We start from the raw sequence: 14133 nt of genomic DNA, 5'->3' as shown, positions 1-14133 counted from the left end.
CATTTTTGTGCTATCACGATAAAATGTAGGGGAGTTATCCCTCAAATCAACATCAGAATAACAGATTATCGGGCCATGCACCACATTGCTGTTTGTGAGGAGCTTGCTCGTAGTCATGCTTGCCTGCACTACAGCACTGACTGCACTTTCAAACTGGCGATGTGTGGTGCTTTGGAATATTCTGAGGACTTGAAAGGCCCTATATAAATGCATATTCTCCTTTTTTCTTCAAAGGGAGTGGGGGGTGGGGGAGGAAAAGTTTGGCATGTGGCAGGTTAAATAACAGGAGTTAATGCAATGCAAAATATAGCAATGTTCCTTTGGGGATGACTGAATGGACTGTTTATCTGCAGTGTTGGAATAATATTGGGTCAATTCTCTGAAAGTTTAATTGACAGCTGAATAGCCAGCAGATAAAAACTGTCAACCCTGGTTCTTGCTCCGAGGAGATGAAATGACAGGTTATTTTAAATGAACAGGATGATTTTTGACAGACTCTGCATTCTTTCAATGATGAATTTCCAAGGCACACTGAGGGCAAACAAGACTTCATTTCATCATCCGACACCTTACAATGCAGCAAATAATCCATCAGAAATCCAACTGAAAACATGGTGCAACAGCCAAACTCACTTATTTTGGCCAAAAACTAACATTATCTCCTCCTCCAGAATCAGGAATTTATTCTCAAACTGACACAGCTTTTACACTAATCAAATTTCATTGGATTTTAACTCTAACCTGTATTGAAAGAACAGCAGAGTGGGTCAGGAAGTGCTGTAATGTCAAAGGTGCCAACTTTCAGGTGAGATGTTAAACCAAGGCCCCATCTGGCCTCTCAGCTGGATATAAAAGATCCTAACCACATTGGTTCTCCTCAGTGCCCAGGTCAATATTTATCCTCCAACTAACAACAGATTATCTAGGCGTTTATCAAATTTCCATATGTGGGATCTTGCTGTGTGCAAATTGGCCGCTGTGCCTCCTGCATTACAACAGGAACTACACTTCAAGAAGTATGTCATTAGTCATGTGAAGTGCTTTGGAACATCCGGAGGCGCTCAAAGGCACTATACAAATGCAAGTTCTTTCTTTATTTTAACCTAACCCACCAACAAGAAACTTCCCACGTTGATTCAGCCGCCCAATTTTATTTGATTTCACCCACCATTTTGATCTAGGTAGTTTCCTGATGGGAAAGTTTGGTTAAAATTAACACCCAGGCTGAACCTGCAGGATGTTCCAAAGCATTTCACTCCCAAGGAATTTGCAGAAGTGCAATCATTATTAATGTTTTTTCAATTCTGTGATATGACGTGGGCGACATCAGCAAGGCTAATATTTGCTGCCAATGCTTTATTGCCTTGAACTGAGTGGCAGTTAAGTGTCAACCACATTGCTGTGGGTTTGGAGTCACACGTAGGCCAGGCCAGGTAAGAACGATTTCCTTCCCTAAAGGACATTAGTGAACCAGGTGGGTCTTTACCACAATCGATGATGGCTTCACCATTGCTGAGACTAGCTTTATATTCCAGACTTTATTTATTGAATTTTAAATTCCACCAGCTGCCCCTGTGGTATTTGAACACATGCACCCAGAACATTAGCCTGGGTCTCTGGATTACTAGCCCAATTACATTACCCCTACGTCACTGACTCCCCATTATTATAAAAGCAGATAGGCAGCCAGTTTGCACAAAGCAAGATCCCACAATTGGTAAACAGTGTGAATGATTGGCTAATCTGTTTCTGGTTGGTTGAGGAGGAATGTTGGCCAGGATACCAGAGGAACTCCCTGCATTTCATTTAATAGTGTCATGGGTTCTTTTACATTCACTCCAGAAGGTAGACCATTCAACTTCTCATCGGAAAGATTACACCTCCTACAATTCAGCAATCTCTCAAACACTACAGGGAAGCTTCAATGGAGATTCAACTTGTATCCTAGAGTGAGGCTTGGAGCGCTATCAACTGAACCAAGCTAATGATACGAAGGAAGGAAAGGGAATGTCAATAAAACACAGGATCCTTAGACAGACCATGGGCCAGATTTTCAGTTGTGGGTGGGGTCAGGACCCGTCACGGTAGGGCATTGAAAATCACGGTCCCAGGGATCGTTTTGGGATTCCGACAACTCCAGGACAGTTTCAGATTTTCAAAGGGATTGTGGGATGAGGGAGTGGGGATGGTGCCTCACATCAATTAATGGCTCCTTAAGTTCCTTGGGGAACTTCCTACGGAGGCCGATGCAAAGCAGAATGGGATTTTGAAAACTTTTTCTGATGAGCCTGACCATTCTTGTGCCTGTTGGTGCTCAGCTGTCGGTTTCCCTGCTGGCCCAAATAACTTAATTTGCAGCGGTGGAATTTTCAACAAATCTGCAGGGCCCACCAGCACAGCGATGGTCCTATACCCTGTTGTGCAAGTCCGTGTCCACCTCCTTCCACTTCCCACGAGCTGCCTGCTCAAATCAGAAAGCCAGCAGCAGCAGCCCCAACATGGCTGCCACTTGCTTTTGCCACCAGTGCCAGACAGGCAGCTCCTTCCTCCTGGAGGGGGAAGTTGGTGCCTCTAATTGGGCACTGAGATTGCCTGGCCAATTAGACTATTTAAATTTTTAAAAAGTGCACAATAGCGACGCAGCTCAGGCACAGATCGAGTCCCAGAATTCAACTGGGTATTGGGTTCCTGACCCGGCATTGACAATCTGGCCCACCCAACACAAACGAGGGACTGGGAATGTTAATATAACACAGGAACTATAGCTAGATCTTGACTCAAAGGAAGGAGTGGGAATGACAAAGGCAGGCTGATATTCTGCGCTTGACATGGAGCCTGTGTGTTCCCCCCTATTCTCTGGCTGACACTTAACATTTTTGTTGAGAAACGAATTTCATTCAGGTGAAAAGGTGAAGAATGCAAAGATGCCTGCAGGAAAGGAGCTCTATATCCTGATGATCCAATATAAAACAGAGCTTGATCCACAAGCATAGACACTTCAGGGATGAACAGGCTATAACAGGTCTGGAGGATGTGCAGTGGCAGGACATGCGATCAATGGAATCCACACCAGTTGAGGATTAAGGAACTCTCTCGGGTGGGACATTCATTAAATTTTCACCAGATATCGAAAAGCTGATGTGAACCCATCAGGTCTGCATGGTCTGGTCTACAGGCACGCAAGCAGACCTGAAACTCCTTTAGGAGATTAAAAATCCATATTACGAAAACTCATCCTGATGGAACAGTTTCGTAACCTATGGGCCAAGATAGATCCAACAACGTATAAAGAGGTCTTTCCTATGTCTTTTTGGTCCTGTTGACCATTTCCAGCAGTGATGGCAAGGTCAACATTGCTCAGTGTCATGTTCAGAACCATCAAAGTCAAGTCGGGTATTTTACCAGATAATTTCACAGGATACAGTATGGCATTGTAGCGTAGTGATTATGTTGCTGAACTCGTAATCCAGAGGCCTGGATTAGTAATCCAAAGAGTTTAAAATCCCACCGTAGTAGTTTTAGGATTTTAATTCAGTTAAAAAAAACTACGGGTTTACTAAGGGGAAGGAAACCTGGTGTCCTCACCCTGCCTGGGCATATACGTGACTCAAGTCCCACTCTAATATGGTTGGCTCGAAAATGGTCTAGCAAACCACCCAGTTGTACAAAGCCGCAGTCAGGTGGCCCTCCACCATTCTCAGAGTGACTAAGGCTAGGCAATAAATAGCAGTCTTCCCAGCAACACCCACATCCCCATAATGAACCAAGTGTCGCAGGCCAAGAATTATAGTCAAACTCATTGTGCAAATATGGAGCTTGAGTGAACCAAATGGGATGGGGTTATATTTTAAAACCACCCCCACATTCCTCCTGATCAAGGGTCCTAAAAGCAAGGTAGCAACTCCACTGATGCTCTGATTGATATCTGATAATTCAGCTATAATCTGCAATTGAGACTTGCACTGTCCTGACACATGCAGAACTCACCACAATAGCAGGCAGCAAATTTAACCAAAATGGTGCTTTTCCTCTCGAGCTCAGTAGGTCACAATGGAGAACATAAGAACATACGAATTAGGAGCAGGGGTAAGCTATTTGGCCCCTCGAGCCTGGCTGTCCATTCAGTAAAATCATGACATCTGATTGTGGCCTCAGCTCCACTTTCCTGCCTGCCCCCCACCCCCCACCATAACCCTTGACTCTCTTGTAGATCAAAAATCTGAATATATTCAAGGCTGAGTGAGACAATGACTCAGCCTCCGCTGCTCTCTGGAGTAGAGAATTCCAAAGACTAGCCACCCTCTGAGAAAAGAAATTCCTCTTCACCTCTGACTTAGCCCCTTATTTTGAAACTGTGCCCCCTGGTTCTAGATTCCCCCATTAGGGAGAAACATCCTCTCAGCATTGACCCTGCCAAGCCCCCTCAGAATCTTATACGCTGCAATAAAATCACTGCTAATTCTTCTAAACTCCAATGAGTATAGGTCCAATGTGTTCAACCTTCCCTCATAAGACAATACCTTCATCCCAGGAAGTAATATCCTTTGCACTTTTAATACCCTTGTTCTGCTGATAAATTATCCAAGGAAACAAAGCAATTGCCAAATAAATTCCTATGACTGAATTAACCTTTTGCCTCTCAGGACATGGAGTCTGTCTCACTTCATTCACCAGACCAGCTTTCCTCCTCATGACCCAAGCTCTCCTTTCGAATTATTATTCACACCTGTCATCATCAGTTAGTGAATGGGTGTGTAAACGAGGTGCATGGAAGACATTTCACAAAGGTTTGAGATGGAAGATGGTTTGAGAGCAAGTTGATGCAGCAAGACTGGAATCTAGTCAGCATGTTCAGACAGAGAAACAAGTGCCAGCAAAGAAAGCTTTCATAAAAATGCTTTTTAAAATATGTTTACATTGTCACATGATTTTAAACTAATTCTCCCTCATGCTGATTTGTGTTCCAGATTGGATTTGATTAAACTGACAAGGGGGTAGCTAAGTCCTGTCCTGCAGAGAATGACATGGTGCTGCTGAGTATTTAGAGAACTCATCACCTGCAGCAAGCAATCAAAAATCCAATTACTCTACAAGCAACTGGTTCCTCTTAAAGGACTTGTTCATAGCACCCTCGCCTTTGAATCAGAGGGTTGTGGGTTCATGTCCCACTCCCGGAAAACCAAGAACTGTGATTGTACTCGAAAGAGTTGCAATCTGTGACTGTTGATAACTCAAAAGAATTAAAGGACTTGTGATACTCCACATGACTGCATCATTCAGTGAAGGATCCAGAAATAAGATCTGCACTAACTGAACAAATAAAACCTCAAAGTGTCACAATTCTGTCATTCTGTTTTGCCTAATTTTAAGCAGCTGTTTGAAATGCAATACCCAGTGTTCACAATACCAGCAACAAGTATATTAATCCGTACACTTGCCCTGGCTTTCTCTCTTCCCATCGCCCCTACCCCTCACTCTCACACTCCTTCCCCCTCCCTCACTCTCTCACTCCTTCCCCCCCTCACTCTCACATTCCTTTCCCATTTTCCTCCTCCCTCACTCACACACTCCTTTCCCTCTCCCTCATCTCTCACTCCTTTCCCCTCCCTCACTCTCTCACCCCTTTCCCCCGCCTCACTCTCTCACTCCTTCCCCCCTCACTCTCACATTCCTTTCCTTTCCTCCTCCCCCTCTCCCTCATCTCTCACTCCTTTCCCCTCCCTCACTCTCTCACTCCCTCATTCTCTCACTCCTTTCCCCCTCCCCTCACTCTCACTCCTTTCACTTTCCCCCTCCCTTACTCTCTCACTCCTTTCCCCCTCCCTCACTCACACACTCCTTTCCCTCTCCCTCATCTCTCATTCCTTTCCCCCTCTCTCACTCCTTTCCTTTTCCCCCCTCCCTCACTCTCACACTCCTTTCCCCCTGCCTCACTTTCTCACTCCTTTCCCCTTTTCCCCTCCCTCACTCTCACACTCCTTTCCCCTCCTTCACTCTCTCACTCCTTTCCCCCTCCCTCGCTCACACACTCCTTTCCCTCTCCCTCATCTCTCATTCCTTTCCCCCTCACTCACTCCTTTCCCTTTCCCCCCCTCCCTCACTCTCACACTCCTTTCCCTCCCCTCACTCTCTCACTCCTTTCACTTTCCCCCTCCCTCACACTCTCATTCCTTTCACTTTCCCCCTCCCTCACTCTCTCACTCCTTTCCCCCCTCCCTCGCTCACACACTCCTTTCCCTCTCCCTCATCTCTCACTCCTTTCACTTTCCCCCTCCCTCACTCTCTCACTCCTTTCCCCCCTCCCTCGCTCACACACTCCTTTCCCTCTCCCTCATCTCTCACTCCTTTCACTTTCCCCCTCCCTCACTCTCTCACTCCTTTCCCTCTCCTTCACACTCTCACTCCTTTCTCTTTCCCCCTCCCTCACTCTCTCACTCCTTTCACTTTCCCCCTCCCTCACTCTCAAACTCCTTTCCCTTCTTTCCCCCTCCCTCAGTCTCACACTCCTTTCCCTTTCCCCCTCCCTCACTCTCTCACTCCTTTCCCTTTCCCCCTCCCTCACTCTCTCACTCCTTTCACTTTCCCCCTCCCTCACTCTCAAACTCCTTTCCCTTCTTTCCCCCTCCCCCAGTCTCAAACACTCCTTTCCCTTTCCCCCTCCCTCACTCTCTCACTCCTTTCCCTTTCCCCCTCCCTCACTCTCTCACTCCTTTCACTTTCCCCCTCCCTCACTCTTCACTCTTTTCCCTTTTTCCCCCTCCCTCACTCTCTCACTCCTTTCCCTTTATCCCCTTCCCTCACTCTTGCTCCTTTCCCTTTTCCCCCTCCCTCACTCTCACACTCCTTTCCCTCTCCCTCATCTCTCACTCCTTTCCTCCTCTCTCACTCCTTTCCCCCTCCCTCACTCTCACACTCCTTTCCCCCTCCCTCACTCTCACACTTTCCCCCTCCCTCACTCTCTCACTCCTTTCCCCCTCCCTCACTCTCTCACTCCTTTCCCCCTCCCTCACTCTCTCACTCTTTTCCCTTCTTTCCCCCTCCCTCACTCTCTCACTCTGTTCCCTTCTTTCCCCTTCCCTTACTCTCACACATCTTTTCCTTTTTCCCCCTCCTTCACTCTCACACTCCTTTCCCTTTTTCCCCCTCCCTCACTCTCTCGCTCCTTTCCCCCTCCCTCACTCTCACACTCCTTTCCCCTTCCCTCACTCTCACACTCCTTCCCCCTCCCTCACTCTCACACTCCTTCCCCCTCCCTTACTCACACTCCTTTCTTCTCCCCTCTCACACTTTCTTTTACTTCCCATCTTCGCTCCTGACCCTTTCTCTCCTTTCCTTCCTTTCTCTCTTCCCTCATCAATCATCCCATCACGCTCAGACAGATGATCTAATCCAGGAGCCACACAGGGGATTATTTCCACAGTTATATAACAGTGAGCCTATTAAAACTACCGAGCTACAGAAGAATCGCCATCCAAGATCACTGTAACATCTATCTGGGAGAAAGTTCATGAAGTAATTCTCCATTAATTACAGTTCAAAAACATGACCACATCTTACTGGTAAAGTTTAGTGTTATCAAGTATAGGAGGACTCTTCCTTACAGTTAGAAGAGTTTGTTTGATGGAAAAAAAGAAGAAAGTACAGTCTTAAGACTTTGCAAAGTGCGTTACAGCCAAGAAAGTAATGTTTAAGTATAGTCACTGGTGTAATGTGGGAAATGCAGCAGTGAATTTGTGCACAGCAAGCTCCCGCAAACAGCAATGAGATAAATGATCAGATAATCTGTTTTTAACGATGTTGGTTACGAGAGAAATATTGGCCAGGACTGTGAAGAGCTCTGAAATTGTTCTTCAAAATAGTGTTGTGGGATCTTTTTAATCCACCTGAGAGGGCAGACAGACACTCGATTTAACATCACATCCCAAATGAGGACACCCCTGACAGTGCGGCACTTCATCAGTCCTGGACTAAGTGTAGCAGCTCATCAGTCCTGGACGGAATGTCAGCCTTGAGTAAGTGCTCAGGTCTCTGGAGTGGGACTTTGGGAAGTGTGGTGGGGTCAGGGGGCTGGGGGGCGGTTGCGGAGAGAGGAAAAAGGAAGTAATGACAATGGATGAATGTTGCACATTAATCTCTGTAAATTTACTGTGCACAAGGCCAAAGTAATTGGATTATCAGCAGTACACAGAGTACCTATTGGTATTGTTTACCTTGTTGCAAGTAACGCTTTGCCCGCCTTGGTTTGCTGGCTCGTCCCAAGAAAAGACTTTCCACACGTTCTTCCCAGGTGTTATGGCTCCCTACATCCTTCACTCCGCAGCGCGGCTCAGCCATCTGCCGGACTGTGGGTTCATCCAGGGCGCCACTGACAGGGAGATGAGAAATCCATTGGAATTCCCTGCAAAAGGCCATCACAGAGAGAAACAATGAGCACACAGCAAGGCCATTCAGCTCAAAACAGCAGCTTCAGAGGGGATCGCAAATCAATCAGCATATGCAAGGAGCAACCACAGGTAACAAGATGCTCACCCAAATCTTAATATCTCATTTAATATATTTTGCTGACTGGGATTTTACGGACCCCCAGGGAGCATGGTATGAGGGGGTGAGGGTGCTTAAAATCAGGTGGGATGGTGCAGGGTGGCATGCCAGTCACTTTCTCGCCACCCTGGCATTTTACCAGTGGCAGGGAAAGTGGCAATAGCCCTCCTTCCCTATTGCCCTTTACCTACCCTGGTTAATTGAGGCCCTTAAGTACCAACTGAGGGGAAAAAAAGGCCCTTTCCCATTGCCGCTGGTTTTCTACCAGCAGCAGGTAAACACCACTACATACCTGACTGCCTCACTCCAGGCTCGGGGTGGGGTAGCCGCTGGCTCTCCTAATCTGGTAGCCTGTGGCCGATAGAAGCCCCCCCACCGGTGGCAAAAACCGCCCCTAGTGAAAGGCCCTCCCTCCCTCATGAACAACCCATTCACCCTCGCTGGAGTCATTCAGGCAGGCCCCAGATACCCCACTTAGCTCCATGTCGGGGCATCCTCCATCGCTGCTGGTCCTACCTGTTTGCAGTCCCGGCAGTAGCCACCACTCCTGGTGGCGTTGCTGGGACTGAAGAGTTGCTGACCCTCTGATTGACCAGCAGTCTTAAGGGTGGGACATCATCCCTTAAAGGGACAGAAGCCCCGATTGCAGGCAGTTAAGTGCCTGCAGTGCATAAAATGCAGTCAGGCTTCCACGAACGGGCCGAGGGAGTGTTATCCCTGATTTACCGGCTTGTGGACAGGGTCACAACTGCCCTCTAAAACACCCAGAGCAAAAACGCAAATGTGATTTTGTGAGGGGAAGAAGCCATTTTCTTCAGATTATAGTTTATATGAGAATAGGTTACTTATACATTCTAGTAAAATTATAACTTAGTATTGGTTTTAGGCAGGGGAAGACATCTGGTCCATTTAGTCTATCTGTCCACAGTATTCCTTGCTGCAATTCCTAAATCCTGCCTCTTAAATCCTGAGGCAGTTCATGAATATAAGAGCAGGAGGGGCTATTAGGTTGGGAATGGAGAGTAAAACATGGATAACTGTCCCTGGAAATGGTTGGGCCTCTTTGGGTGGATGAATCAGCACATCTGAATTCCTGAGGAATGCTAGTACAGAGCCATTGAAATGCTGGAGCTATTTTTAGTGGTGATTACCTTAGTAGATATCATGTTTATTGGCTCTATGTCGCTCTATATCACTGATGGGATAAAGCGGGTAGGTGTATTCTGCCCCTCAGAGAGAGTTAGAAACCAAGCAAAAGTGTGTACAAACTAGAGCTCTAGCGAATGAAGAATCCAATGTCAGCTGTGGCTCAGTGGCAGCATTCACACCCCTGAATCATCAGGTTGTAGGCTCAAGTCTCATGCCAGAGATTTAAGCACATAATCTAGGCTGACACTCTAAATGCTGTGCCGATCGAAGGAAATCTTTCCTTTGAGACTTCAAATCAAGGCCTCGTCTACCCCTCTTAGGTGGATGTAAACGATCCCACAGCGCTTTTCAAAGAAGAGCAGCGGAGTTCTGACAATGTTCTGACCAATATTTATTCCTCAACAAATATCACTAGAGAGAAAAAAAAAATCTGTTCTTTAACACATTGCTGTTTGTGGGACAGTGCCATGATTCCTAATTGCAACAGCGGCTACACTTCAAAAACAAATCACTTCATTGTAAAGTGTTATATAAATGCAGACCTTCTCTTTATATTTCTATTCAACTGCATAGGGGAAACTCCTACCAGCTGTTACCAAATAATGGGCAGACACTTGTTGAGGCATCGGGAGACCCTCGCTGCCTCTTTTCGGGAAGGCCCATCGAACCACAAGCCAACCAGACAGTGGAAAGGCCACCTGCAGGCCTTCCCCTGGAATCACAAACCTGAGGGTGGAAGTCTCACTTACCGAGACCGGCAATTAGAGACCGGCAGCTCTTGTGTTCAGCAGCACCAGAGGGGAGGTTTGGCTGCTGCCAGGTAGGACAGGGTGACAGGGCCGCCTGCAGCTGGGTTAATACCAGCAGTGGAGGGCTGAGGACCATAAGTGATCATTAATTGGCAGTTTAAGGGCCTCAATTGGTGGTGGGGTGGAAGGCCCACGGTCAACCTTCCCACTCAGAACTTAATTTGGGCGGGGTGCAAAGGTGGCCAGGAGTGGGGGTTCGAGTATGTCACCATCACGTCTAAGTACATGCCCTTCCTATTTCCAAGCTCGCCACCAGCGAGAGCAGGAGGTTCTGTCCTTTGAGTGACTTCAAGAGGCCGCAGGTTATGCTGCATAGAATTTACAGCTCAAAAACAGGCCTTTCGGCCCAACTGATCTATGCTGATGTTTATAACCCACATGGCCTTGTTCCTACCCAACTTGATCTCAGTCTATCAGTAAATCCTTTTATTCCTTACTCCCTCATGTATATATCTAGTTGCCCCTTAAATGGTCTATGCTGTTTACTTCAACCACCCCATGTTGAGCCGATAGATGTCAGATAAAACTTACAAGAGACAGTATACACCACACAATATAGTAGAAGCACTTAAGGATTCAGACAGACAAATCCTTAAAGGTACAAGGTGATAGAAAAAAACATGAAATCCAAGGTTTTACAAATAGTGTCACAAAGTGCAAAAGCAAACCTCTACTGCTGATTGTTTAGGCTGCAGTTAGAATATTGTGCCCAATTTTGAGCGGTTTAGTTTATAGGGGATGTCAAGGTCTTGAAGAGGATGCAGAATGATCCCAGGGATGAGGGGTTTTGGTTGAGTACAGACTAGAGAAGCTGGGACTCTTTTCCTGGAATAAGGAAGGTTATAAAGGTGATCAAATTTCTAAAGGTGCCTTGATAAGGGTAAAATTTGGAAAAAAAACATGATTTCACTGATTGATGAGTTGGTAACAGTGGCTGCTGCCTGCACCTTGGAAGTAACTAAGAGCATCAATGGAGCTAAGAATTAGGAAAAATGTTTTTCTACAGCGAGTTGCTCGGTCATTGAAGTGTGTGGGAAACAGAATCCACAATCACTTTTAAAGTGAAGTGGAAAAGTAACATTTCAGAGGATATGAGGTAAGGATAAGGGGATGTGACTAAATCTCAATGGGTTTGGAGAAAGGAAAAAGGAATGTGTCTAAATGTAAATGGTTATGGAGTGTGAAGAACAGAGAATAGGGTAAGTGGACAGCTCTTCTACAAAGCTGGCAATGGCACAGTGGGCCAAGTCTGGTGACCAACTCTCACGGAGAAAATTAAAGGACGCACTGGCATGGAGGTCCATTTGAGCAGGGGTGGCGGGTACTGCCAGAGCGGTGAGAACCGTGGAGGGCGGGGCGGTGGAGTATGGGGGTTCTGCTGCCAGAGCGGTGAGAACCATGGGGGTGGGGCGGGGGGTTGGGAGTGGGGGGTGGGGAGTGGGATGCAGCCAGAGCTGTGCAATACCAACAAGACAGTGGGTACTGCACAGATACGGGTACTGTGTAAGATTTAAAAAAACAACTTGCAGGAAAACAAACATCCTTTATTTTGGTTCATTCATGGGATGTGGGTTTCATTGGCTGGGCCAGCATTTATTGCCCATCCCTAGTTGCCCTTGAGAAGGTGGTGGTGAGCTGCCTTCTTGAACTGCTTCAGTCCATGTGGTATGGGTACATCCATGGTGCTGTTAAGAACACTGTTCCAGGATTTTGACTCAGCGACAGTGAAGGAACGGCGATATATTTCCAAGTCAGGATGGTGAGTGACTTGCAGGGGGACTTCCAGGCAGCATTCAAACTGGGATACAGGACATTGACCTCAAATATGGGACAATCACAAGATAAGGGCCAGTTGGTCACACTGGGCCAAGTGACCCCTGCTATGCACTAACGTTCCACAATTGTATATGAACAGAGTTGAACTGTAGGGTAGATAGATAGCTAAGCCGATGAAAAAATAACTTCTTCCAAAACCAAATCTTGTTCACTAAAATAAAGTACAGATTTGTTTGGGTTGACCAAATTAAAAAGTCTGCTTTGTGTTGTAAAAACTGCATTCAGAAAATCTCTCCGACTGTTTAAATTCAGAGGTAGTTTGCTTGCATTTGTAATTGCCCATTACAATGAACCTAGGCCAGTTAATGCCAAGTAACTGTGAGCAGAATTATAAGCTAAAAACTTCAACATGAACTTCAATGTGGTTCACACATTGGGGGTATATGAACATACAAATTAGGAGCAGGAGTAGGCCATTCGGCCCCTCGAGTCTGCTCCACCTTTCAATAAGATAATGGCTGATATAAAATATTTTACCCGCTTCTCCCGCCCTAGACCAGATTCACCTCTCAAGTTTACATGACTTGGCAGCTTTAAAAAAAAGAACCTTATTCATTTGGCTCAGTGATAAATCTCACAGCTTTCAGTCAGAAGGTTGTGACTTCCAGCCCCACTCCAGAGACTTGAGCGCATAATCTCGGCTGACACTCCAGGGCAGTATTGAGGGGGTGCTGCACTGTCGGAGGTGTCATCTTTCAGATCAAACATTGAAATGGGGCCCTGCCTTCCTGTGTAAAAATCCCACGGCACTATTTCAGAGAATGGGAAATCTCCCCGGCCAATAATAATCCCTCAACCAACATCCGATCATTAAAATATCTTATCCAATGAAATGTTAACTCTTTCTTTCTCCACAGATGCTACCTGACCTGCTGAATATTGAAGGACATAGAACATAAGAAATAGGAACAGAAGAGACCATACCGACCATTGAGGTAGAGAATTCCAAAGATTCACAATGTTCTGAGTGAAGAAATTTCTCCTCATCTCAGTCCTAAATGATCAGCCCCTTATCCTGAATCTGTGCCCCCTTGTTCTAGATTCCCCAGCCAGGGGAAAGAACCTCCCAGTAGCTATCCTATCAAGCCATTTCTTTTTCCAGCATTTTCTGTTATATCTGGTCATGTACCTCATCACTGCTTGTGGGATCTTGCTGTGTGAAGACTTGCTACCTTATTAATCCACAACAGTGACTACACCTGTAAAGTACTTTGTTAGCTATAAAGTGCTTAGGGACATCTTGAGGTCATGAAAGGTGCTATATAAATGCAAATTTTTCCTTTAAACCAGAGTTGAGAGAGAAAATATGGGTCCCACATATCATTCAGTCTCAGCCTTGGTGTTCAGATTGAATCTCATTGAGTACTAAATCGAGCTGTGCAGGTAGGAGGGGCGGGGACCACCACTACAGAGCAGTTCAGTCAGCTTTTTTCCACCTTCCACCACATCCAGGCATCTGCTGCACCCACTCCCATATGGGTGGGCATGTTAGCCAGAGTTGCACAAGTGATGCTGACATAGGATCTGAACAGAAACATGTTTCCTTCTATTGAGACAAACATTCTCTTTTGTTATCCGTCAACTGTGATTCTTTTCTCTTCAGGAGTTGTGCGTGTCACTGGCTGGGCCAGCATTTATTGCCCATCCCTAGTTGCCCTTGATAAGGTGGTGATGAGCTGCCTTCTTGAACCACTGCAGTCCCTGTGGTGTAGGTACACCCACAATGCTGTTAGGAAGGGAGTTCCAGGATTTTGACCCAGCGACAGTAAAGGAACGGTGATATATTTCCAAGACAGGA

General features: G+C 46.2%; 1 protein-coding gene across 1 annotated transcript in view; it reads right to left on the bottom strand.

The window, feature by feature from the left end:
• Positions 1 to 14133, bottom strand: part of mmp28 (matrix metallopeptidase 28) — a 122674-nt gene that overhangs the window by 37858 nt on the left and 70683 nt on the right. The window contains exon 3 of the mRNA XM_078548659.1: positions 8211 to 8398. Within this exon, the coding sequence (XP_078404785.1) occupies positions 8211 to 8398 (188 nt within the window). The remainder of the gene's footprint in view (positions 1 to 8210; positions 8399 to 14133) is intronic.

The sequence above is a fragment of the Cetorhinus maximus genome, chromosome 9 (assembly GCF_964194155.1).
Source record: "Cetorhinus maximus chromosome 9, sCetMax3.hap1.1, whole genome shotgun sequence".
Classification (NCBI taxonomy): domain Eukaryota; kingdom Metazoa; phylum Chordata; class Chondrichthyes; order Lamniformes; family Cetorhinidae; genus Cetorhinus; species Cetorhinus maximus.
This window is presented reverse-complemented; position numbering and strand designations above follow the sequence as displayed.